Source organism: Danio aesculapii, chromosome 19 (assembly GCF_903798145.1).
Source record: "Danio aesculapii chromosome 19, fDanAes4.1, whole genome shotgun sequence".
NCBI lineage: Eukaryota > Metazoa > Chordata > Actinopteri > Cypriniformes > Danionidae > Danio > Danio aesculapii.
The window spans coordinates 3,844,766-3,868,959 of NC_079453.1; the positions used below are offsets into that span (position 1 = coordinate 3,844,766).

Sequence of the window (24,194 nt, forward strand, 5' to 3'; positions counted from 1 at the left end):
AATCAGAGTATTCTCTAGTCTTAATCATGTTCATTTCAGAATATTGTTGTCCATGTAAACATAATGACCATTGAAGACCAGAAATATCTCTTCATGGAAGTTGCGTTCCCATATGAATCAACAAGACTATCACAACTTCATTTACTTTATTCATCACTGACGTCCGCATCAAAACACAAGCGTACAAATCGCACTTTTAATACCGCGCCTAACTTCAAGGAACACTGCCACTCCTTCAGAATAAGACCAGCTAGCACAAAAACTCATATTGTTTTACAAAAACGGACACGAAGCAAATCACTATGCAGCGCGCTCTCTACAAACACACAGTCAGCATGACCCCGTGACCCGGAATCACCTGCATGCTGACTGCGTGACCAGGATTGAATGAGAGAGAGAGAGAGCCGCCATCCAAGGCGCTCTAAATAACATTGAATCAGCTGACAGCTGTCTTCCAATCACACAACCGCTTATACCATAATAAGGAAAAAACCTAAATGACAACCGTCACAAATTTGAAAAGAAACAAAAACAACAAAAAAACACGTAAAGATTGTGTTGCAATTTTAATAGTTGTGATCATGTGACCAACTGAATTTGGGTAAATAGTCTACCAACTGTGTGTTGATTTATTAAAAGATATATATGACCTAATATCAATACAGTAGTACAAATGTGAATGGCACGGTGGCTCGGTAGTTAGCACTGTTGCCTCACAGCTGGTTCTCCGATTCCCGGCTGGGTCAGTTGGCATTTCTGTGTGGAGTTTGCATGTTCTCCCCGTGTCGGTGTGGGTTTCTTTTGGGTGCTCCGGTTTTCCCCACAGTCCAGACACAAGCGTTATTGGTAAATTGATTAACTAAATTGGCCATGAGTGTGAATGAGTGTGTATGGGTGTTTCTCAGTACTAGATTGCGGCTGGAAGGGCATCTGCTGCATAAAGCATATGCTGAATAAGTTGGCGGTTCATTCCGCTGTGGTGACACCTGATAAATAAAGGACTAAACTGAACAAAAACAAATGAATGAATAGTACAAATGTATAATACAAAAGTAATATTGTGATTTGTATTTGAAAATGAATTGACTGTAATCTGTACCGAGTGCAAGATAAAGTCTGAGTGATGCTTACAATCATCAAACATCATTATTTCAGATCATCAAACTAATTTAAATAGTAGTCAAAGATAACAGTAAACACATCATGCAGTTTTTATTTAAGGTTTTTATTATTAAGGGGAAAAAAGTACAACACTACATAACCCAGTGTGCTTTATGAATGAATACAGTAAATGTGCAGGTCATTCTGAAGATACAAGAGTAAAAGAAATGCCTGTTCTGCTTTTCTACATTTCTCTCAGTTCTTTTCTCCTCCAGAGGTCACTAATGCTGCGTCCTCTACTACTCTATTGCTGATTTTGTCAGGTTCCTAATTTGCAAGTTGCTTTAATCACAATTATTTAATACATAACTAAATATAATTTATTGCTATTCCATTTAAAATCAATATCAAACTCAAAATCAATTGTATTATGCAACTTTACCACTAATGCATGAATATTAATCATACATAAAGGATACATGAATGATTTCAGTAGACTGAATGAGTTTTAAATGCACAATAACCAGACCTATATGGATTTATTATCAATAGTTAGTTTTTTCCCTCTCATATATTTTAAACAACATTGAGCAATACTTTAAACAAATGAAATATCGTTTAAGCCACAGTTATTATTTTTAATTTATATAAATGCATATAGTTATTTAAATATGACACTCACACATTTTTAGTAAGATCAGTAAAGCTGCAGGGAGCAGGAGAAAAGTGTAAAAGCGAAAAATCTTTCATGTTAGTACTGTAGAAGTATACGGCAGGACCTTATGAGTAAGCAAATCCAGGAGAGGAGTTTAGTTTACTCTGCAAAATAGAATTTCACGAGTTCACACTTGCAATAGTTTCAGAATAAAGCGTATTTGGCGTGCTGTCTGGGGAGAGGGCTCTGAGCTCGGGGAAGACACCCAAACTCGAGTTATTCCTCTTATCAGGAAACAAAGAGGAATAGGGATTCGAGCGAAGTATCTAGCCCGGCCCCAGAACGCTCCCCCCGGGATTGTAATGCTTAAGAGGTGAGGTGACGGGGTGGTGGAGGGATGCTAAAGTCGTAAGATGCTGCAGGTAAGACAGCTTTGGTATATATAGGGGTTTGGTCAAGAACTGATTGGATAATAGAATAATTGTCAATGACGTATTTGAGACTGAAACTTCTGCGCGTGCTCCTCCCCAAATTTGTTTATAAAACACCACTTATTAATTAGCTCCAGTTAAAACTTCTTTTCGCAGATGAACTTGTATGTCCGCTTGCAAGAAACATCAAGCCAGCTGTCTAAAGAGTCGAGATCATTTTTAACAACAGCACAGTCTTCTCCAGAGGGATCAACTCCTGTCCAGTTGTCAGGTTCACTTTTCCCAAATTGGATCTTGTGCCAAAACCTTCAACAGCAGAAACAGACAATCAGGGTACAAGTTTTCATTCAAAAATATATTGTAGAAAATTAGGCTTTTCACCACACGCAGTTATCTGCTTGAGATCTTCCTTCATATAATTTTGTCATGTTTGGTGTCATTTGACAGTTTATGACTTCAACGTTGTAGTGAGGAAATCAACAGAAACATTGATTGATTGTACTTAAATATAAGAATCAAGTCTTTAATTAAAAAAAACAGTCAAATAACACAGAAGTACTGGGAGAACAGTTTATATCTTAAATAAAACCACTGATGTTTCTGGTACAGATAAAAATCACCGTCATGTGCTCCAAAATGAAAGTTGTAGGCAGCAATTAAACCAGCCATCAAAAACATGCCACTGAATAACTCTTCAAAAATTATCCATCTAGCAACGAAACATGAAGTTTTATGAGTGAATAACTCATAAATTATTGAAATGAGACTAAAAATAAATGTGGGTTGTACAAATTATAATGTTAGACATTACATTTAGGCAGCACGGTGGAGCAGTGGGTAGCACAATCGCCTCGCAACAAGAAGATCGCTGGTTCGAGCCCTGGCTGGGTCAGTTGGCATTTCTTAGTGGAGTTTGCATGTTCTGCCCGTGTTGGCGTGGGTTTCCTCCGCATGCTCTGGTTTCCCACACAGTCCAGACACATGTGCTATAGGTGAATTACTGTAAATAAACTAAATTGGCCATGAGTGTGAATGAGTGTGTATGGGTGTTTCCCAGTATAAGGTTGCGGCTGGAGGGGCATCCGTTGCATAAAACATATGCTGAATAAGTATACAATTTACTATTGTTGAGTCATGGCCTGAGGAGAGTATGTTGTTGTATCTCTCCTCAACTTTGCTTTCATGTTCAGCTAGGGCTGGACAAGAATTTGATATCAATATATATTGCGATCAGATTTATTTTCAATAACAGTGATATGATTTTTAAACCCATTTCCAGTATTTTGATATAAATTTGTATATACAGTTGAAGTCAGAATTATTAGCCCCCTTCGAATTTTTGTTTCTTTTTTAAATGTTTCCCAAATAATGTTTAACAGAGCAAGGAAATTTTCACAGTATGTCTGATAATATTTTTTCTTCTGGAGAAAGTCTTGTTTGTTTTATTTTGGCTAGGATAAAAGCAGTTATTAATTTTTTAAACACCATTTTAAGGACAACATTTTTGACCCCTTTAAGCTAATTTTTTTTCCGACTGTCTACAGAACAAACCATCATTAAAGAATAACTTTCCTAATTACCCTAACCTGCCTAGTTACCCTAATTAACCTAGTTAAGCCTTTAAATGTGACTTTAAGCTGTATAGAAGTGTCTTGAAAAATATCTAGTCAAATATTATTTACTGTCATCATGGCGAAGATAAAATAAATCAGTAATTAGAAATTGGTTATCAACACTATTATGATTAGAAATGTGTTGAGAAAATCTGCTCTCTGTTAAACAGAAATTAGGGGGAAAAATGAAACCGGTGAGCTAATTATTCAGACTTCAACTTCAACATATATATATAAATAAGAGTCTGAGAGTTTTATTTATTTAATAGTTTATTTCACATTTCTTGTTTGTAAAGGCTAATTACAATAAAAAGTGAACATTAATTCTTTTGTACTGTTTTATTTAAAAAATTTATAAGAGCCTGGAGGCTCTTTTTCCTGGCTTTTTAATATTGTCCAAAAAATATATTGTGATATAAATTTTTGCCATATCGTCCAGCCCTACAGTAGGGGTGGGCGGCACACCGGTGTCATAGTCATCACCGGTGTGACATTGCGCCACGACATGGATTTTCTAATACCGTCAATACCATAATAAATCAATTATGCACCTTGAACGGCTGCATTTACATCAATAATAGCTAATTCTAAATAATAAGGCATTCAATTTTCTTCAAACGTTCAGTTGTGGTCTGAATACATGTCCTTATACTACAGGGCTCGAAATTGCAACCATTTTTGTCGCATGAGCGCCTGAAATGTAATCTATGCGCCCTCATAATATATTTGGGAGCATTTGTGTGTCTGAATATAATGGTTGTAGTGCAATCTGATTTGATTTTCTCTAAAAACTTGCTGAATCGCTCTACCCTGCTGCTGTATTGGTTCATATAGCTGTCAGTCACTCAATGCTTCCCGCTGTCAGATAACAGGGAGCTTTTGTTACTGCAGGAAATGCAAACGGCTGAAGAGTGAAAAGTGCACAGGTTTGCAAACCTCACCTAAAGTTATAATAATAATAATAATACCGCAGATGACAGCGATCATGACATGAGGTAAATGTTGATCCGCCAGCTGAGATCAATCGAGTGTTTTCGGAGAAGGTGCCCGAATCTCGATGCGTTGCATTCACCGCGTGTTCAGCGCAAATGTCCGCTAAATATAAAATCTAACACTGTACACATCATCGCCAAAGAAACTCACCTTTACTAAGTTTACACTGAAACTACGGCTCATAACAAAGAGCGGTATTGCGCCGGTGGTCATCATGAGAATCCTGCTCTGTCTGCTCATAAATTGGTGCGGCTGACTCGCCTGCTTTATTCCAGAAACACAGAGAAATGAAGATCAGCTCATAACGAGACTGAGCATTTACAATGACCCAAACCGAAACTTTTAAAGAGTGATAGAAGTGAGACTTTCTTTTGTCCGTTCTTCCTTGAGATGTATATTATTTTGCTATTGAAAGTAATACCATGATATTATACCGTCACCGTTCAAAAGATGAAAAATACCGTGATATTAATTTTAGGTCACATCGCCCACCCCTACCCTACAGTTTGTTCATCTGGTTTTGGGGGTTGGTATTTCACTCATGTTTGACAATGCTTTGCTCAGGGTATGAGAAGGAAAGGTAACTGTTGAACAGGGAGAGTAGCTTTTACTCTGCGTATCCCGCACACCAGTGCGTAGCCTCATATGCTAACAAAGGCAGTTTCTTTAATACACAGCATGTTACAGCTAAGTTTCTCTATACAGTATGTTAGTTTGTTTCATTCTACTGTCTGTATATTTAAACATATAACTTTATAAACGACTTTACCTGCTCTAAGGCATTGAGATTCTTTTTGTTTATCAATGATGATAGCAACTTTAATGGAGTCAGAATAATTATAATGGAGACAGATAAATAATTGATTAAACACACCATCCTTCAACTGCGGTCTGTTTCCGATTATTGGTTTAGAATAGCAGTGTAAGCATCAAGCCTTACATTATTCTTGTTAAATTATTCTAATGATAGTGAAAAATATTCCAACAGTTATATCTATTTTCATACATTCATGTTTGTTGCGTTGATAATTAAACAAGTGCAGTCAGAGTTCTTACTTTACTTTGGTGTCATCGAGGGTCTGGTTGTTCACCCAAACCCAACGTCCTTCAGTCTCCAGATCATTGAGTCCAATCCAGTGCCATTCATTCATTTTAGAATGCAGAAATACCTAATGGAAATACACATTTTGGATAAATTGTAAACTTGAGTTAAAAAAAAAACACATTGTGAACTATGTCAAACATATAAAGTTCTCAGATTCAATGAACATCCAACTGCTTCGAAATGTCTCGCCTGTTCAGATTGGCTGGTTATGGTGACCAGATTGGCTCCTCTTGAAGCACAGAAAGCTCGACTGCTGGACCAGTTGAGTTTATCAGAGCTGAAGAAGTACCGCTTTCCTTGATAAACTGTTATGTTTACATCACCGTTTGAAGCTCTAAAGGCTGAAAAGGCATATGAAAATGATGAATTCTTTAGCTCTTTCAAACACTCTTGCAGGTATAAATTGCAGATGTTTGTTTAATGAACTCTTTGTCTAAATCTGCGTAATGAAAGAGGATCAGCTCACCTTCATAAAAGGACAGTTGTTCTTTAACTCTGCTGTAGTTTGCTGTAAGCTCTTTCACCATGGCTGATACAAGATACAGAGAAACACAACCAGAACAAGTAAGAGAAATGAGTTAAAAGACTCATATTTATTATACAAAAAGAAGTCATTTGACCAAAGGTGGTTTGAAAGTAACACAACTCACTGTTTTTATTGCGGAGATCATCTTTAACTCTGCTGTTATTTGCTGCAAGCTCTTTCACCATTACTAAACAAGGAGAGAAAGAAAAAAACAAGAACAATAAAGAGAAATGTGTTAAAAGACTCACTCATATTTATCAAACAAAAAGAAGTCATTTGAATGAAATAGGTTTGACTGAAATAAACACAACTCACGGTCTTTAATGTGGAGATCATCTTTAACTTTGCTGTAGTTTGCTGTAAGTTTCTCAATCTGTCTCTTCATGGCTGAAACAAAAACAGTGAAAGAGAATTCTTTTCTTTTTTTACTGTGAATGAAATGTGTTGCTGTCTGTGTATTGAGTGCATTAATATCTAGTCATGAAACATACTGTCAGTGCTGAGAGAAACACATTACAAAAGCAGTGTCAACGATATTAACATTACAATAATCTATCTTAACTTATTGCCGTAATGCTGTAATATAACACATCTTGTGATGTGGGTCTGCACGTGAAGCAGTTCTTCTGCATGTGATAGTCTTCTTTTAAGATTTTGCTGGAGTGGCGAGCTTGAAGATTTCCCAAATAATACCGTCAGAAGAAATAGCCTTTTAGTTCAATAATCTATAATAAACACACATTGTCTCATATGTAGACATCTTTTTGTTGGGTGCCATGGTAAAACATTATATCGGAGCTTCATTGATAATGGCTTTTTTTTTCATGGTTGTGGTACACATGCTTAACTCAGAGAGTTGACTGAACTAACTTAAGCCCAAAACTTACAGTTTTCCATGTCAAAGTATACTCAAAAAATATTTATGGTGCTTTTTCAAACTACTTATTTAAAATCAGCTGAATCAGCACATTTCTTGGGACAAATTAATTGTTTTATGTTCAATCCACTTAAATTTGTAAAAACACTTAAGTTACCTTAATTGATTTGTGTTGGGACAACATGAAGGAATTGCATGAAACCCAGCATTTTTGCTAGGGATGCACCGATACCATTTTTTTGGATCTGATCCCGATACCAAAATTCTAAGCATCGACCGATACAGATTCGATCCTGATACTTGCTATAAACTATTGGCTACATTATTTGAGTATTCATTATGACATTGATCTGATCTGTTGGGGTCCAGCTTATGTTTCCTTTTTTAATATTAGGATTTTTCTTTGAAATCTGCAATAGGCTACCACTATTGACCCTAATCATTGGTAAAATACCCAGCCTTGTAGCAAAGCCTGATATTTTCCTGCAGGTTTGAAGCAGACTGAACTAAACCATCTGAGGCCAGTTTTGCTTAATGAACCTACCCTCGCCGAAACTCGTCGTGAGTGAGATGAAAGCATGTCTGAAAAATTATTTTTTGTCTGAAAAATTATCTTTTTGAAACGAATTTTGTTTGGTATAATTTGTTGGTTATTTTAATGTATTTTTTGGTCAGTTATCTACAAAATAAAAAAGAATATTTGAGGTGAACTTCAAAACAAGGTCCGCTTATATGCTTCAGCGCACAAACTGACAAAAATGTCTGTTAAATAAAATATTAATATAAATAAATATATAATAAAAAATAAATATTCCGTTTAAGAGTATCCTATATAAGGCTTAATAATAATGAAAGTCCATATCGCACCCGTCAGTTTCACTTGTATTAATTTAATCAACTACTTTGACCACAATGAGCCAGGCTTTACAAACTGTTAGCAGCACTGAACGTATTCACCTCGAAAGAATAAACTTAGTCGGAAGGATGAGAGAACAGAAACTCTTTATGAGAATAATTTTACGGAGCGGAGCACGTCGCTTCTGCGCAGCCGGTGCGCTTGATGAAGCGCTTGATGCATCACTGAGACACCGCGCAGTAGAGATGTGCGGATTAGCTGAAAGGACACCTGAATCCGCGGCTTCAAACTAATCATCCACCCGCCACCCGCCCGCTCATATTTTTTTATCTGCACCCGACCCGCACCAGATCGTCACTTTAATCATTTAATTCTTTGTTTTAGGCATGATAGGTCATCGTCAGGGCCGGAGCAAACTGAACTGGAGCTCTAGGCAAAAGGTGAACATGCCGCCCTCATACGAAAGCAAAAATGAGAGATGGGGGTGCGATTGTGCGTCCGACAGCGAGGATTGGGACGGTTATCACGGACGCCGCCCTCTTCATTCTGTCGCCCGGGTCGCTTCTATGGATGGTCACCGTGGATATTAACAGCAGATTCAGTGAGCTTTAATCTGCGCATCTCTGATAGTAAAATAATACGTTAATTGTAAACGTTTTTAAATGAACATTTATTTATAAAAACAAAAGTTTGTGTTTAGACAACATTTTCTTCATTTTCAAATAGATACAGAAAGTAAAAATAAGACATTTTAGCTTTTACAGAGACAGGAACAAGATAACAAAAAGGGTGCCACTTCAGCCTAGACGGCAGCTATGTTGTGTTTACTTGGCCTTTTTCTTCGCACTGTGCAAAAACAGAATAGCATCTACTGTGCCTGGATTCGGGCAAAACGCGGCCAGCCGCACTGAACTGAGCGTTCGCTCGCACCGCATGTTGTAGGAATGAACAAGATTCTCCTCGCAAGGCGCTGCGTTGTAGAAATAAGTGATCTTGTTTCTCCCAGAACGATAGCAGATTTTCCTCTGATGATTCCTCTAACTGAAAGTTTGAACAGTGGGCTACTCTTGCACTTCATCCATTATTATCAGGCGTCTCTGTTACGTATAAGATACGGGGGAAGGATCCAAAGTGCAAGTAAAAAATGTTTATTTGACACAGTCAAAATAACCAGACAGGACAGGGAAAAATGAGTGAGAGAACGAGGGGTAAGTGTGGTAGCTACCGGGAGACATACAGACGATAATCAGGTCCAGCAGACACTCCTCACAGTCCTGAGCACAGACAGACATACATGAGCAAACACAACGAACTGACAAGGAAACATAGAACTGTAGCCCAGATATAGACCCACAAATGAACCTCAGCTGTCGAGCTAATCAAAACAGCTGAGTATCGGCATGACACGTGACCATAACAAATACACGTAGACAACCAAAACAAAACAAACCCACGTGACAAAACAGACGCTCCGGAAAGCGCACAAACCTGCAATCGTGACAGTACCCTTCCTCTTAAGAGCACCTCCTGGTGCTCCCAGAAGAGCTTACCTGGCGATTGTAATCATCGATAAGAGAGTGATCCAATATGTCCCTAGCAGGAACCCAACTTCTCTCCTCTGGACCGTAACCTTCCCAGTCCACCAAGTACTGAAATCCTCGCCCCCTCCGTCTCGAATCCAGAATGCGCTTAACCGAATAAACGGTCTCCCCATCTACGAGACGCGGCGGGGGAGGGACCGGTGTAGGCGGATTAATGGCCGCATGAAAAACGGGCTTTAATTTGGAGACATGAAACACGGGATGTATTCTCCTGTACGTTGGAGGAAGTTTGAGGCGGACTGCCACCGGACTAATGATTTTGATGACAGTGAACGGGCCAATAAATTTAGGTGCAAGTTTATTACATACGGAACGCAAGGGAATATTCTTGGTTGAAAGCCACACTTTTTGACCGACGACGTAAACGGGAGGCTTAGACCGGTGGCGATCGGCTTTAGCCTTGGTGCGCGCACCCACTTGGAGGAGGGTCTGTCTGGCCCTGTTCCAAGTGCGTCGACACCTCTGGACAAAGGCGTGGGCGGAGGGGACCGCGACTTCGGATTCCAGACTGGGAAAAGCTGGTGGCTGGTAACCTAAACTACACTGAAACGGAGAGAGGCCCGTGGCAGACACTGGTAATGAGTTGTGTGCGTACTCCACCCAAGGGAGTTGCTGACTCCAAGAGGTGGGATTCTGGGAAACCAAACAACGTAACATGCGCTCGAGATCTTGGTTGGCCCTTTCGGTCTGTCCGTTACTCTGAGGATGGAAACCAGAAGAAAGACTTACAGTCGCCCCCAATAACCGACAAAATTCTCTCCAAAATTTAGAGACAAACTGAGGCCCCCTGTCAGAAACCACGTCCGTCGGGAGGCCATGAATGCGAAAGACGTGATTAATGACAGCATCCGCTGTCTCTCTGGCTGAGGGTAATTTGGGCAGAGGAATAAAATGAGTGGCCTTCGAGAACCGGTCCACTACGGTCAAAACAGCCGTATTGCCACCAGATGGCGGGAGACCTGTGACAAAATCTAGCGAAATGTGCGACCAGGGTCTCGAAGGCACTGACAGAGGATGAAGGAGTCCAGCGGGAGGTCGATTAGAAGTCTTAGAAACAGCACAAACAGAACAGGCCAAAACAAACTCACGTATGTCCCGTGCCATAGCTGGCCACCAGAATCGCTGTTTAACCAAAAATATAGTACGACTCACCCCAGGATGACAAGCCACTTTGGAGGAATGCCCCCATCGAATGACGTCAGACCGAATCTCCTCCGGCACAAACAAGCGGCTGGGTGGGCATCCGGCCGGGGGCGTTACCCCATCCAGGGCTGTGCGAACCCTGCTCTCGATTTCCCATGTTACCGCAGAAATACAAATCTTCTGAGGAACGATGGTTTCAAGAGTCGTATTGCGCTCGGAAAAATCAAAAAGACGGGATAACGCATCGGGTTTGATGTTTTTAGAACCCGGTCGATAAGAGATGGTAAAGTCGAAACGTCCGAAAAATAATGCCCACCGAGCCTGCCTGGAGCTAAGTCGTTTGGCGGACTTGATGTATTCAAGGTTCTTATGGTCGGTCCAAACGATAAAGGGAACCCCCGAACCCTCCAACCAATGACGCCACTCCTCCAAAGCGAGTTTGACAGCCAACAACTCCCTATTACCAATGTCGTAGTTACGTTCTGCGGGAGATAATCGGTGTGAAAAAAACGCGCAAGGATGAATTCTGTCGTCCGAGGATGCACGCTGGGACAGGATAGCGCCCACCCCCACCTCTGACGCATCAACCTCCACCACAAACTGCCGGGAGGGATCAGGAGTCACCAGAATGGGGGCTGAAACAAAGCGGCCCTTTAATTTTGTGAATGCAGCCTGTGCTGCACTCGACCACCTGAAGGGAGTCTTGGAAGAGGTTAAGGACGTCAGAGGGGCGGCGAGCTGGCTGAAATTGCGAATAAAACGCCGGTAAAAATTGGCGAAGCCCAGAAATCTCTGCAGGGCCTTACGAGACTCCGGAATTGGCCAATTCACCACAGCCTGAATCTTCTCTGGATCCATGCGCACCCCCTCGACCGACACAATGTGTCCTAGAAATGGAACAGACTGTGCATGGAACACGCATTTCTCCGCCTTGACAAAAAGCCCATTCTCTAGCAGCCTCTGAAGCACTCGCCTGACGTGCTGCACATGTTCCTGGAGAGAACGGGAAAAAATCAGAATGTCATCCAGGTAGACATAAATAAACTGATCTATCATATCTCGCAACACATCATTAACGAGTGCTTGGAAAACTGCGGGGGCGTTGGAAAGTCCAAAAGGGAGAACACAATATTCAAAATGACCCCTGGGGGTATTAAATGCAGTTTTCCATTCATGACCCTGCTTAATGCGAACCAAATGATATGCGTTGCGGAGATCTAATTTCGTGAAAAAAGATGCCCCTTGCAGACGCTCGAATGCTGAAGACATCAGCGGCAAAGGATATGTATTCTTCACCGTGATGTTGTTCAGCCCTCGATAATCAATGCAAGGTCGAAGAGACCCATCTTTCTTTTTCACGAAAAAGAACCCCGCCCCCGCCGGTGAAGAAGAAGGGCGAATGATCTTAGCCGCTAGAGAATCAGAAATGTATTTCTCCATGGCCTCCCTCTCAGGAATGGAAAGAGAGTATAACTTGCCTTTAGGCGGAGATGTACCTGGCAACAAATCTATAGCACAGTCATAGGGACGATGAGGAGGCAGAGAAGCAGCCCGAGACTTACTGAACACTCTCTTCAGGTCAAGGTACTCACTGGGCACGTTTGACAGGTCCATGCGCTCCTCCTGAAACACAGAACAAGACACAGCAGAACGAGCAGACGAAAGACAACACTCATGACAGTTCTCACTCCACGAAAATATTGTATTAAGGCCCCAATTGATATGAGGTTTATGGAGCACCAACCAAGGATGCCCTAAAACCACCGGTGTGTTAGAACAGTCTGTTAAAAGAAATGGTATGTGTTCAACATGATTTCCGGATGTAATAAGCTTTATGGGTTTGGTAGAGTGAGTGATTGTGGGAAGAGAAATCCCGCTGAGGGCGCGTACAGAAATAGGTTGTGAAAGAGCGATAACCGGAAGTTTTAAACTGAAAGCAAAACTAGAGTCAATGAAATTCCCCTCTGCCCCGGAATCAATAAGGGCATGGGTGTTCTGGGTTCCGGAACCCCAAGATAAGGTAGCGGGCAGTAATGTAGTCGCCGCAGAGGGTTTATTCAGACTGATTTCACCCATCAGTAACCTCTTACCTACTGATGGGTGTTGTCTTTTACTGGACAAGAATTCACGCGGTGTCCAGCGCCACCACAGTAGAGGCAGAGTCCCTCATTTCTCCGTCGCCGCTTCTCCTGCACGGACAGGCGGGATCTGCCCACCTGCATGGGTTCCGGGTCAACACCTCCCACTTCCGCCGCCGCAGCCAAAACCAGAGGGTCCGAGACTGGATCCGAATGTCTCCCGTGCTGCATGCGATTCTCTCGGCGAAGTAGTCTGGTATCCACTCGGATAGCCAGATCTACTAGTTCGTCCAGAGTCTTAGGGAGTTCCAATGTATAGATCTCGTCCTGCAGACGATCAGACAAACCATGCAGGAACATGTCCCACTGTGCCTCCATGTTCCAGCCGCATTCAGCGGCCAAGGTCCGGAACTCGATCGAGTAATCCGCCACGCTCCGACTCCCCTGCCGGAGCTCAGCGAGGACTCGGGCGGCCTCTCTCCCGGAAGCGGCCCGATCAAAAACCTTCTTGAGTTCCTTAGAGAACAGTTCAAACGAAGCACAACATGGCAGCTTTTGTTCCCAGGCTGTGGTCCCCCACAGAGCCGCCTTTCCCGAAAGGAGAGTTATGACGAAGGCAACCTTAGACTGCTCCGTGGAAAATAGTGACGGTTGCAACGTTATATACAAGGAACATTTAGACAGGAAGGACCGACACAAGTGAGGCTCTCCAGAATAACAGGTCGGGGGAGGAAGGCGAGGTTCGACAGCACGGTTGGCAACCACTGGTGCTGGTAGAACTTCTGGAGCTGGTACAGCTGCAACTTGTGCCGCTCCAGTAACCAGCTGCTGGACCTGAGTGGTAAGCAGAGACACTTGGCCGACCAAAGTCTGAATGGCCTGTGCGGTGGTAGCCAAAGCCTCATCCTGCCGATCAATCCTGGCATTGCTGAGCGAGACGAAATCCGAGATCTGTGATATACTCGCTGGATCCATATTCAGGTCAGTTCGTTTTGTTACGTATAAGATACGGGGGAAGGATCCAAAGTGCAAGTAAAAAATGTTTATTTGACACAGTCAAAATAACCAGACAGGACAGGGAAAAATGAGTGAGAGAACGAGGGGTAAGGGTGGTAGCAACCGGGAGACAGACAGACGATAATCAGGTCCAGCAGACACTCCTCACAGTCCTGAGCACAGACAGACATACATGAGCAAACACAACGAACTGACAAGGAAACATAGAACTGTAGCCCAGATATAGACCCACAAATGAACCTCAGCTGTCGAGCTAATCAAAACAGCTGAGTATCGGCATGACACGTGACCATAACAAATACACGTAGACAACCAAAACAAAACAAACCCACGTGACAAAACAGACGCTCCGGAAAGCGCACAAACCTGCAATCGTGACAGTCTCATATCTTCCCATTCTGCAAAGCCCACTCTCTGCTTTTTCGCTGGTCCTCTGCCATGTCCCGCTACATCCACCCGCAACCAACCCGCAATTAATCATAATGTATTTTTTAATTACCCGACCCGCCTGACCCACGGATTATCCACAGTGCCCGCAGATATAACCACCATCCGCACATCACTAGTGCGCAGCCTTCCAATATCTGCAGACACTTTCAAAACAGGAGCATAAAGGGAAGAAATCAGTGCGTTGAGGATCTGTCCAATGTATTATTGAGCCTTTTCTAATTTAAAGTTTCAGGTAGGCCTACTTTGTGTGTGAAGAGCAGGTAATAACCCTCTTTACTTCAGTGTTGCGAATGCGATCTGCTGATCTAACAGACTCAGACTTAGGAACAGCAATAAACTCTATGTTACGGGTCAAAATAAACCCATTTAATGCAGAGTCTTGGAGAAAGTTTCTCGTGTTGTCATGAACGCGACACGCAGTTTTAATTGTGAATGAATGGAGAATGATTGACAGGCGCAGAAGACGAAAGCGCTGAACTGAACATGAATTTAACCACTTGAATATTCATCTGTACTTCACATTAAACTATAGAATGGCTTCAGAACATTTGGGATATAGTAGGCCTATATGACAACTTTCCAGTGCCTTGTAATAGTCTACCTTTGTGGCTTTGTTGGCTTATAAATTACACAGAATATAGCGCACGCGCAAGATTGGATTTGGATCAGTACCAGCTGGCCGATACCTAATCCAGCAAAAATATGCAGTATCGAACAGATATCCAAGCCAAGTATCGGGATTGGTGCATCCCTAATTTTTACAATGTAATAAAAAGTTCAACGCTCAAAGTTAAAGTTTAAACTCAGAGTTGGTTGAACCTCCTTATTGAAACAGATCTCATAACAGATCCATAAACACCAAAAACAAAAAACAAAAAAACAACAGGACTGGCATTTAAAACAAACAAAAATATAATCTAAAACATTTGAGAGTTATTGTAAAATGGTTTACTCACACATGCTGGTAGTTTCCTGGGCAGACAGTTGCATTGAAGCCCATGTATCTAAATATAAACAGATTGCAAGCAGTGAAATCACTGATAAATCTACATGTCCATTATACTGTATACTGTAGATATGAGTTTTACTCACACAGTGTGCCTAGAACACAGAGACCTCCAACAGCAAAAACCAGAGACACAGAGAAAACAATCAAAAGAACTTTAGACCGCTTTGCAGTATTGACTTCCCTCTCACTTTCTTGCTCATTGCTGGAGTTGCCTGTGGTTGTAAATTTAAATTATTTATTTCCTAACCATAAAAACAGTACAGTATTTCCTTCTGGATCTACCATGAATTTACATTTGGCAAAGAGATCAGTACAAACGGCAAACAGCATCAACAAATACAAGGTGAGAGTCAACATGCACTGAAAGAGTAGACAAAAGGAAAACACTTCATAATGCTACAGGATAACAAGTCTCAGTGTGTGTGGGAATGTGGGGTGTATTTATAGTCCTGGTAATCAGTCTATCATGAGCTTCCAGCTGTGTGTGTGCAATCAGGGAGAGAACAGGGACTGGTGTGTGTGTGTGTAAGCTGCACGATGGGATTTGTAGTTCTCCAGAAATCTGCAACTGCTAGATTGCTGCTGATCGTGTAAGAACACCCTCTTTAGGACTGGCATCCAGATGCTCCGAGGGCCTGGAGCGTGGTGATGCAGAGGGCCTGGAGCATGGCACTTCTGCAGTTCTGAGGGGCCTGGTTTAGCAGGCACTGGCGGGTCAGACAACCCCAGTGGATCAGGAGGTTCTGAGAGTTCAGGCAACCCCAGTGGGTCAGGAGGCACTGGCAGTTCAGACAACCCCAGTGAATCAGGAGGCTTAGGATCAGGAGGCACTGGTGATTCAGACAACCCCAGTGGGTCAGGAGGCTCTGGGTCAGGAGACACTAGCAGTTCAGACAACCCCAGTGGATCAGGAGGCTTAGGATCAAGAGGCACTGGTTATTCAGACAACACCAGTGGGTCAGGAGGCTCTGGGTCAGGAGACACTAGCAGTTCAGACAACCCCAGTGGATCAGGAGGCTTAGGATCAGGAGGCACTGGCAGTTTAGACAACCCCAATGGTTTAACAGGCTGGTTCAGACAACCCCAGTGGGTCAGAAGGCACTGGCAGTTCAGACAACCCCAGTGAATGGGGGGCACTGGCGGTTTAGACTACCCCAGTGGGTCAAGAGGTTGTAGGCCAGGAGGCACTGGCAGTTCAGACAACCCAAGTGGGTCAGGAGGCTTAGGGTCAGGAGTCACTAGTGGATCAGAGAACTACATCCACGGTTCTGGTATCTGTAGCTTTGGCAATGGCTATTCTTGGAATTCAGGCAGCCCTGTTAAGTCACATGGCTCTGGCGGCACTGAAGGGTCACTTGGCTTGGGCAGCACTGTGATTTTACATGGCTCTGGAGGTTCACATGGCTCTGGTGGCACTGGAAAATCACATGGCTCTGGCGGCACTGGAGTGTTACATGGCCCTGGCGACACTGGGAAGTCACTGGTCGCCATTCCTGGGACTCAGGTAGTGGCTCTGGTAGCAATTTGTTGAACTCAGGTGGCGGCTCTGGCCATTCAGTGGGTTCCGAGGGATCTGGCGCATGCCATTCGAGGCATTCAGAGGGATCTGGTGCCTGCTATTTGGGGAATTCGGGAGGATCTGGCACCCGCCATTCGGGATATTCAACGAGATCTAGTGCTCGCCGTTTGGGGAATTTGGGAGAATTTGGCACCCACCATTCGGGGAATTCACAGGGATCTGGCACCCGCCATTCAGGGGATTCAGAGAGATAATATTGTTAATAGAGGGGACAGCAAGCCTTGTCGCTAGCGGAACTGGAACTGGTGTGTGTGAGAGGTACATGATGAGATTTGTAGTTCTCCAGTGATCTGCAACTACTAGATAGCTGCTGATTGTGACAGATTTCTTGAAAGTGGCACGTATACTGTAAATTTGTATACATGTACTGTGAATGGTTTCACCGTATCTTGAACATTTAATTTTCTCACAGGAAGTCGCATGGTGAACTTCACACTTCTTTGCACAGTGCCTTATTTTTGGCTTTAAGCATACTTGACATACATGTTTAAGACAAAAGCATACCAAACACATAACTACTGAATGCTGAGAACCAGTATTTGATAATTAAAAAGCTAATTCCTGTAAAATGTGAACATTGCAGCCAGATTTACCTTTGTGCTGAGAGATGTTTTCATTTGAAGCAACTGTTGAAGGGATGAATGTGGAATTTTCATAGATTGAACCCATTCTAAATTTAAGCACAGTTTGAAAGGGTTGAGAATAAGACAATCACAATAAATGGCAATCTTAGTAGAGGCAGGACGTTAGTAAGTCCAGACAGAAAATCTTGCAACTACAGTTTGAGTACAAGTATTTATGTTTCAGTGAAGACCAAAGATAGTGTCAAAAGCATGCCAAATAAATAGATTAAAATGTACTTCCTCTTAAAACCTCTTTACCACACAATCTACGGCAGATCATACAACTTAACATATATAATAGTTAAATTTAAAAACCACACCACAAACCATCAACAAACCAGTTATTGAATTTGCACGGTTATATCTGATGGTCCAATATAATCTGTAACATGTGTGCTCTCTCATGTTTGTTTTTAAAATTTCAACAATCACACTTTCAAGAGTTCCCACTTAGATATGCTTGGCGTATAAAGCAGGTTTGGCATGCTGTCCCGGGAGAGAACCCTGAGCTCGGAGATATTTGAGCCCAGGGCTCCCGCCCGGTCGATAAGCATATCAGGAGATCCGAGATCAGGTAGGTCTCGAGAGCTCCCCCTTTAGAAAAGGGAGGAACTTTTAACTTTGAAAAGTTAGAAAAGTGCCTTTATAAAAATTTTTAATAGTTTAAAGGGATATATTGTCTGGGTTGGTTTTGTACATTATGCTACAAAACCTTGTATTAAACTGCCAGTACGTTTTCTTTTATTTTACAGACTTATATCTCTCCATATTATTAGTACATTATATAATTTTTTCAAACTTCTAAAATGTCAATAAAAGTCACTTTTTTAAACATCAAAAGTCAACAGAGCAGAGATCAACATTCTATAATACGATTCACAACTGTAAATAGAAAACACTTGTGAATTATAACATTCAGAAACAGATATATTTTACAGTGCAGATGCATTTAGACCTATCCAGTTTTGTCTGGATCACCTGCCAAACCACCTCTTCAAGTGGTTGGATTGACTCGAATTTGCCTGCCAACCGTTAAGAAAAAAATGCTTAAAGTGACTAGGAGCCTCATGTACGAAGACTTGCGTTGAATTCATACTAAAACATTGCGTACGCACAGTAAACACTGCGAAACGCTGCGGAAACACTGTGTACGTGGAATCCCACGCATATTCTCTTTGTACATCTAAATTAACGTGAAACTGAGCACACGTGCACGAGCGCAAAACCCCTGCCTGCCTCTTCCCCTGTATAAATATGGTAATGACTCTACTTTGGCAAAACCAAATAAAAAAGCAATGGCAAAAGCAAGCAAACAGAGAAACTTCACAGAATGTGAATTGCAGGTGCTCCTATCGGAGGCAGACTGGAGAAACACAAGAAATACACGTACGCCAGACACGAAGTTGGCACGGACCAACGCACATTCTCACGTTCATTTCATCGTTAGTAAATCCAACTTTGAGCAAGAAACCAGTGTTGATACATGAGGCCCCTGGTGTGAACAGCCCCAAACAAGTCTGAAGGACTCAATTATTTTGATCAGGTCTGTTTAATTTAATTGTGATGTCAATGTAAAAAAAAGAAAAAATTGATGGTAATAATAAAGTAAGCTATTTGTGATAACTGAATGAAGAAAACCAGCTTAGTCATTAAAATAGAAATGAATCCATACAGTACATCACTTACCTTTGTGCTGAGAAATGTATGTTTTCACTTGAAGTTGTGTTCACTGAGACTTGAGTGCTGGTTGAAAATAAGGAAGTCTCCTAAAATGTATTTCTTTCTTATAGACAGAATCAATAGAATCTTTTACAGTTTCTTGAACACTTAATTTACTCCGAGGAAGTCACATGGCAACTACACAGCTTTACACATTTTTATAATTGGCATGTTAACGTCTGACCCTGTGACGCCTATACTAATAGCCAGTTTTAGCTTTGTACCGAGAGCAGTTCTCGCTTGAAGCAACTGTTGAAAGGTTGAATTCAGACAATTCATACACTGAATCTGTTCCGTGAAAATGAAAGATATTATGTTCAGTGGGAGAGTGCCATAACGTGCCACTCTTATTAATATAGACAAAAAAGTTGCAAAGTCAGGTTGAGTATGTGCCATACATGGTCATCTCTGAACGATAAAAAAAATAGAAAATGTTTTGTGTTCTCCAATAATCAGGATGACAAAAGCATCCCAGTGTGGACGAACTATACAAAGTTGATGCTTTTTTAATATTAAGTATATGAACTCAAATATAATACATTAGATAAGATTAGATTAGATTAGATTCAACTTTATTGTCATTACACATGTACAAGTACAAGGCAACGAAATGCAGTTTAGGTATAACCAGCAGTGCAATAGCAGCAAGTGCAGGATACAGGTATAAGTTATAAAGTGCAGTTATAGAAAAACTATGGTAAAATTTACAGATGGATGTACTATCAACATTATATACAGGTTGTATTAGCTATGAACAGATTGACAATAAATGAATATATGTACAGGATGCTATTAATAATCAGGAGTGGCAGATAGATAAACATAATTACAAATGTCCATGTGCAGTGGGTATGTACAGTTCAAGTAAATGAATCAGTGCAATGAATGTGTGCAAACTTTAAATGTGCAAATGTTAAATAGTGCAGTGAATGTGAGGAGTATAAGTTAGAGGAATGTGGAGGGGAGTGTATTGGGGGGGCAAAAGAGTCAGTGAGGGGCAGAGTTCAAAAGGGAGACAGCTCTGGGGAAAAAGCTGTTCCTCAGTCTGCTGGTTTTTGTCCGGGGGAGCCTGAAGCGCCTGCCGGAAGGCAGGAGAGAAAACAGTCTGTGAGCAGGGTGAGACGTGTCCTTAAGAATACTGCGTGCTCGGCGCAGACAGTGTTTCTTCTGGATGTCCTCAATGGCTGGCAGTGTAGTCCCTGTGATGCGTTGGGCAGTTTTCACCACCCGCTGCAGTGCCTTACGCTGAGCAACAGAGCAGCTTCCATACCAGACTGTGACGCAGTTGGTCAGGATGCTTTCTATTGTGCAGCGGTAGAAGTTCACCAAGACGGCTGATGAAAGCTGGTTCTTCTTAAGTTGCCTCAAGAAGAATAGGCGCTGGTGAGCCTTCTTGACCAGGCTGGAGGTGTTTTTGGTCCAGGAAAGGTCCTTTGAGATGTGGGTCCCCACGAACTTGAAGAATGAGACAGGCTCAATGGCCATCCCATTAATGTGGATGGGATCATGCGAGCCTGTTCGTCCCTTCCTGAAGTCCACAATGAGCTCCTTGGTCTTATTGGTGTTAAGGAGCAGATTATTGTCGGTGCACCAAGTGGCCAAATGCTGTATCTCCTCCCTGTAGGCAGTCTCATTATTATTGCTGATTAGACCAATCACTGTGGTGTCATCTGCAAATTTGATGATGGTGTTGGATCTGTTCACAGGCCTACAGTTGATGGTAAAAAGGGAGTAGAGGAAGGGGCTCAGCACGCAGCCCTGTGGTACACCAGTGTTGAGTGTGACGGTGGTGGAGCAGATGTGGCCTGATCTAACATTCTGAGGTCTGTTAGTCAGAAAGTCCATAACCCAGTTGCAGAGAGACGTGTCGATATCCAGGTCTCTGAGTTTGATCAGTAACTTAGAGGGTATGACAGTGTTGAATGCTGAGCTGAAGTCAACAAACAGCATTCGTGCATAAGTGTTTTTATTGTCCAGGTGAGTGAGTACAGAGTGCAGTGCTATGGAGACAGCATCTTCTGTGCTCCTGTTGCCACGGTAGGCAAACTGATGTGGGTCCATTGTGGATGGCAGAGAGTCTTTCAGATGTGCCAGGACCAACTGCTCGAAGCACTTCATGATGATGGGTGTGAGTGCTACAGGGCGGTAGTCATTCAGGCATGTTGGGCTGGAGTGTTTGGGCACTGGCACAATAGAGGTGGTTTTAAAGCATGTTGGCACAGTTGCTAGGTTAAGTGACAGGTTGAAAATGTCTGTGAATACCCCAGTGAGCTGTTCTGCACATGCTTTGAGGACGCGTCCAGGGATACCGTCTGGTCCAGCAGCCTTACGCACATTGATCCGACTCAGTGCGGTGTTGACTTCTGAGGAGGTGAGTGTGATAGGTGAGTGGTCGGTTGAGGAAGTGTTCCTGGTGTAGGGTTCTGTATTGTCTCTTTCAAAGCGGGCATAAAAGTCATTTAGCTCGTTCAGGAAGGAGACATTTGTGGCTGTGGGGGTGGACTGGCTGGGTTTGTAGTTGCTGATGGCCTGGATGCCCTGCCACATGCGCCGAGGATCAGAGTTGGAAAAGTGCTACTCTAGCTTTACCTTGTAGCAGTGCTTGGCCTTTTTGATGCCCCTCTTCAGATTCGCCCTGGAAGTGCTGTAGGCCTGTGCATCCCCTGATCTGAAGGCAGTGTTGCGTGCCTTCAGCAGGAGGCGCACCTCCTTGTTCATCCATGGCTTTTGATTTGGGTATGTGGTGATCTGTTTCTGGGTTGTAACACTGTCTATGGTGGTGTTGATATATTCCAGAACAGAGGAAGTGTAATTGTCAATGTGTGTGTGAGAGCCACATGTGGCCTGGGAAGCAAACATACTCCAGTCTGTGTGTTCAAACCTGTCCTGGAGTGTGGAGTCCACCCCCGCTGGCCACACTTTGATGGTCCTTACTGATGGCTTCACACGGTTGACGATGGGTGAGTACTTGGGGGTGAGAAACAAAGAAAGGTGATCTGATTGACCCAAGTGGAGGAGGGGGGTCACAGCATATGCTTCAGCCATGTTTGTGTAAACTTGGTCTAAAGTTTTGTTTCCCCTTGTGTGGCAGAAAATGTTCTGATGGAATTTGGGGAGCACTGTCCTTAAGTTTGAGTGATTAAAATCCCCCGCAACAATAAAAGCAGCCTCCGGGTGAGCAGTCTGTTGTTTGCTGATGGCTGCATGAAGTTCATTCATAGCGGGCTTGGCATCAGCGTCGGGAGGGAGATAAGCGGCAGTTATTATGGTGGAGGTGAACTCCCGTGGCAGATAAAACGATCTACATTTAACCATTAGAAATTCCAGGTTAACAGAGCAATGTCTCCCAACGACGACAGAGTTTGTGCACCAAGCTTTGTTAATATAAATGCATAATCCTCCGCCTCTGGTCTTACCGGAGTCATCCGCCGTTCTGTCTGCTCTGAATGTTTGATGCTCCGTTAGCGATATAGCGTTGTCTGGTATCCCGCTGTTTAGCCATGTTTCTGTGAAAATCATGACATTACAGTTCTATAATCTTTTGCTGTGGTTGATGCGAAGTCGAATCTCATCCATTTTGTTCACCAGTGACCGTACATTGGCGAGAAAGATGCTGGGTAAAGAGAGCCGGTGTGGTGTTAGCTTTAGCTTAGCTCTTAGACCGCCGCGCTTCCCCCGTCTTTGTTTACGTTCTCTGCGCCGCCTCCGAGCACTTCCGCCCGGCCGGGTAGGGCTCTCAGGCCCGGGTGTTCTGGCGATCTCAGGGATGAGTCGAAGATTGTTAATAAAACTGTCCGGAATGCACAAACCAATATCCAAGATGTCCTGTCGGGTGTACGATGTAAAGGCACTGCTGTTCTGCACGAACAGACCCGAAATGAGCAGGAATAATACTGCAAAATTGCAGATACTGGAGAGACACTGAGCCTCGCGAACCGAACGCGCCGCCATCTTGTCTCACAAGATGAAAATTAATATCAATTACCTGTCACAGATGATCCTTGAAAGAGGAAACGCTGTATACACACGCAGATTTAAGTTCATCATAGTAATCCTGTTTCTATATGATAATTCATGGGGGATCTTTAACACTAGATCAGTGCTTTAATATTAAATAGAAAGAAATAACATTTAAAATGATGTGTTTGAATTAGGGCTGATTAATCTACCGTTTGAACATCGCAATGTGTGTAACCACAATAGTCACATCAGGATTAGACCATTTAATTAAGATTAAAAGATTATGATATTTTTAAAATAAAATAAAAATAAAATTATTTATACAATGCTAACCATGTTTTTACGTTTGATTGTTCAATTTATGCACTATTAGACTCCTAAGAAAACAATAAAGCATTCTTTATTATTATATCTTTATCTTTGCTTATGCATATCTTGTGTTTATTCTGGTTTAAATCTGATATTTTGAGGAAAGAAAACATTAAGTGAATTTTATTAGTTTAATCCGAAGCTCAAATCTTATTTATATATATATATATGAAGAGTTTTGTTAGTGTTCAATTTCCTATAGTTCTGACTGGAATCCTTCAGGTCCTGTGGTCTTCTGGAGCTGTCCGTGGTGCTGCTCCAGATCTCCTCTCTTATGATACCAGTCTTACTTTACAGATGAAGCATTTGATTATATGCTTTTTTTCCCATGTTTGAATGTTTAAGGGCAGTTGAATATGCTCAAAGTTATTATTAATAAACATCTTTTTTGGAGTGTGTACTCTCATTTATAATATGTTACTGGTATAATATATGTAATAATTTAGAATTTATATTTTATGCTTACAAAGGCAGCATAGATTTGATGAA

At 42.2% G+C, this 24,194-nt stretch overlaps 2 protein-coding genes across 2 annotated transcripts; both read right to left on the reverse strand.

Moving 5' to 3' along the window:
- Positions 1-1,599: 1,599 nt before the first annotated feature.
- On the reverse strand, positions 1,600-5,958 carry LOC130247175 (alpha-N-acetylgalactosamine-specific lectin-like). The gene is made up of 2 exons (XM_056480381.1): positions 5,850-5,958; positions 1,600-2,493 (listed from the first exon to the last, which is right to left on the reverse strand). Exons 1-2 carry the CDS (start codon positions 5,942-5,944, stop codon positions 2,325-2,327), a joined length of 264 nt encoding a protein of 87 aa, XP_056336356.1. The 5' UTR covers positions 5,945-5,958; the 3' UTR covers positions 1,600-2,324.
- A 72-nt stretch (positions 5,959-6,030) lies between these two features.
- si:ch211-133n4.7 (C-type lectin domain family 4 member F) lies at positions 6,031-19,413 on the reverse strand. The gene is made up of 8 exons (XM_056480208.1): positions 19,344-19,413; positions 17,628-17,704; positions 15,539-15,667; positions 15,403-15,450; positions 6,740-6,811; positions 6,549-6,611; positions 6,365-6,427; positions 6,031-6,239 (listed from the first exon to the last, which is right to left on the reverse strand). Exons 2-8 carry the CDS (start codon positions 17,701-17,703, stop codon positions 6,031-6,033), a joined length of 660 nt encoding a protein of 219 aa, XP_056336183.1. The 5' UTR covers position 17,704; positions 19,344-19,413.
- Between the last annotated feature and the right edge of the window lie 4,781 nt (positions 19,414-24,194).

Bases quoted from the DNA above. Each gene is read 5' to 3' on its own strand.
- LOC130247175 (XM_056480381.1), bottom strand. From the start codon at position 5,944: ATGAATGAATGGCACTGGATTGGACTCAATGATCTGGAGACTGAAGGA. The intron at 2,494-5,849 runs GTAAGAACTCTG...CTGCTGTTGAAG, and splicing joins CTCGATGACACCAAAGTAAA to GTTTTGGCACAAGATCCAAT.
- si:ch211-133n4.7 (XM_056480208.1), bottom strand. From the start codon at position 17,703: ATGGGTTCAATCTATGAAAATTCCACATTCATCCCTTCAACAGTTGCT. The intron at 15,668-17,627 runs GTAAATCTGGCT...TTACAACCACAG, and splicing joins AAACATCTCTCAGCACAAAG to GCAACTCCAGCAATGAGCAA. The intron at 6,428-6,548 runs GTGAGTTGTGTT...ATCTTGTATCAG, and splicing joins TGATCTCCGCAATAAAAACA to CCATGGTGAAAGAGCTTACA.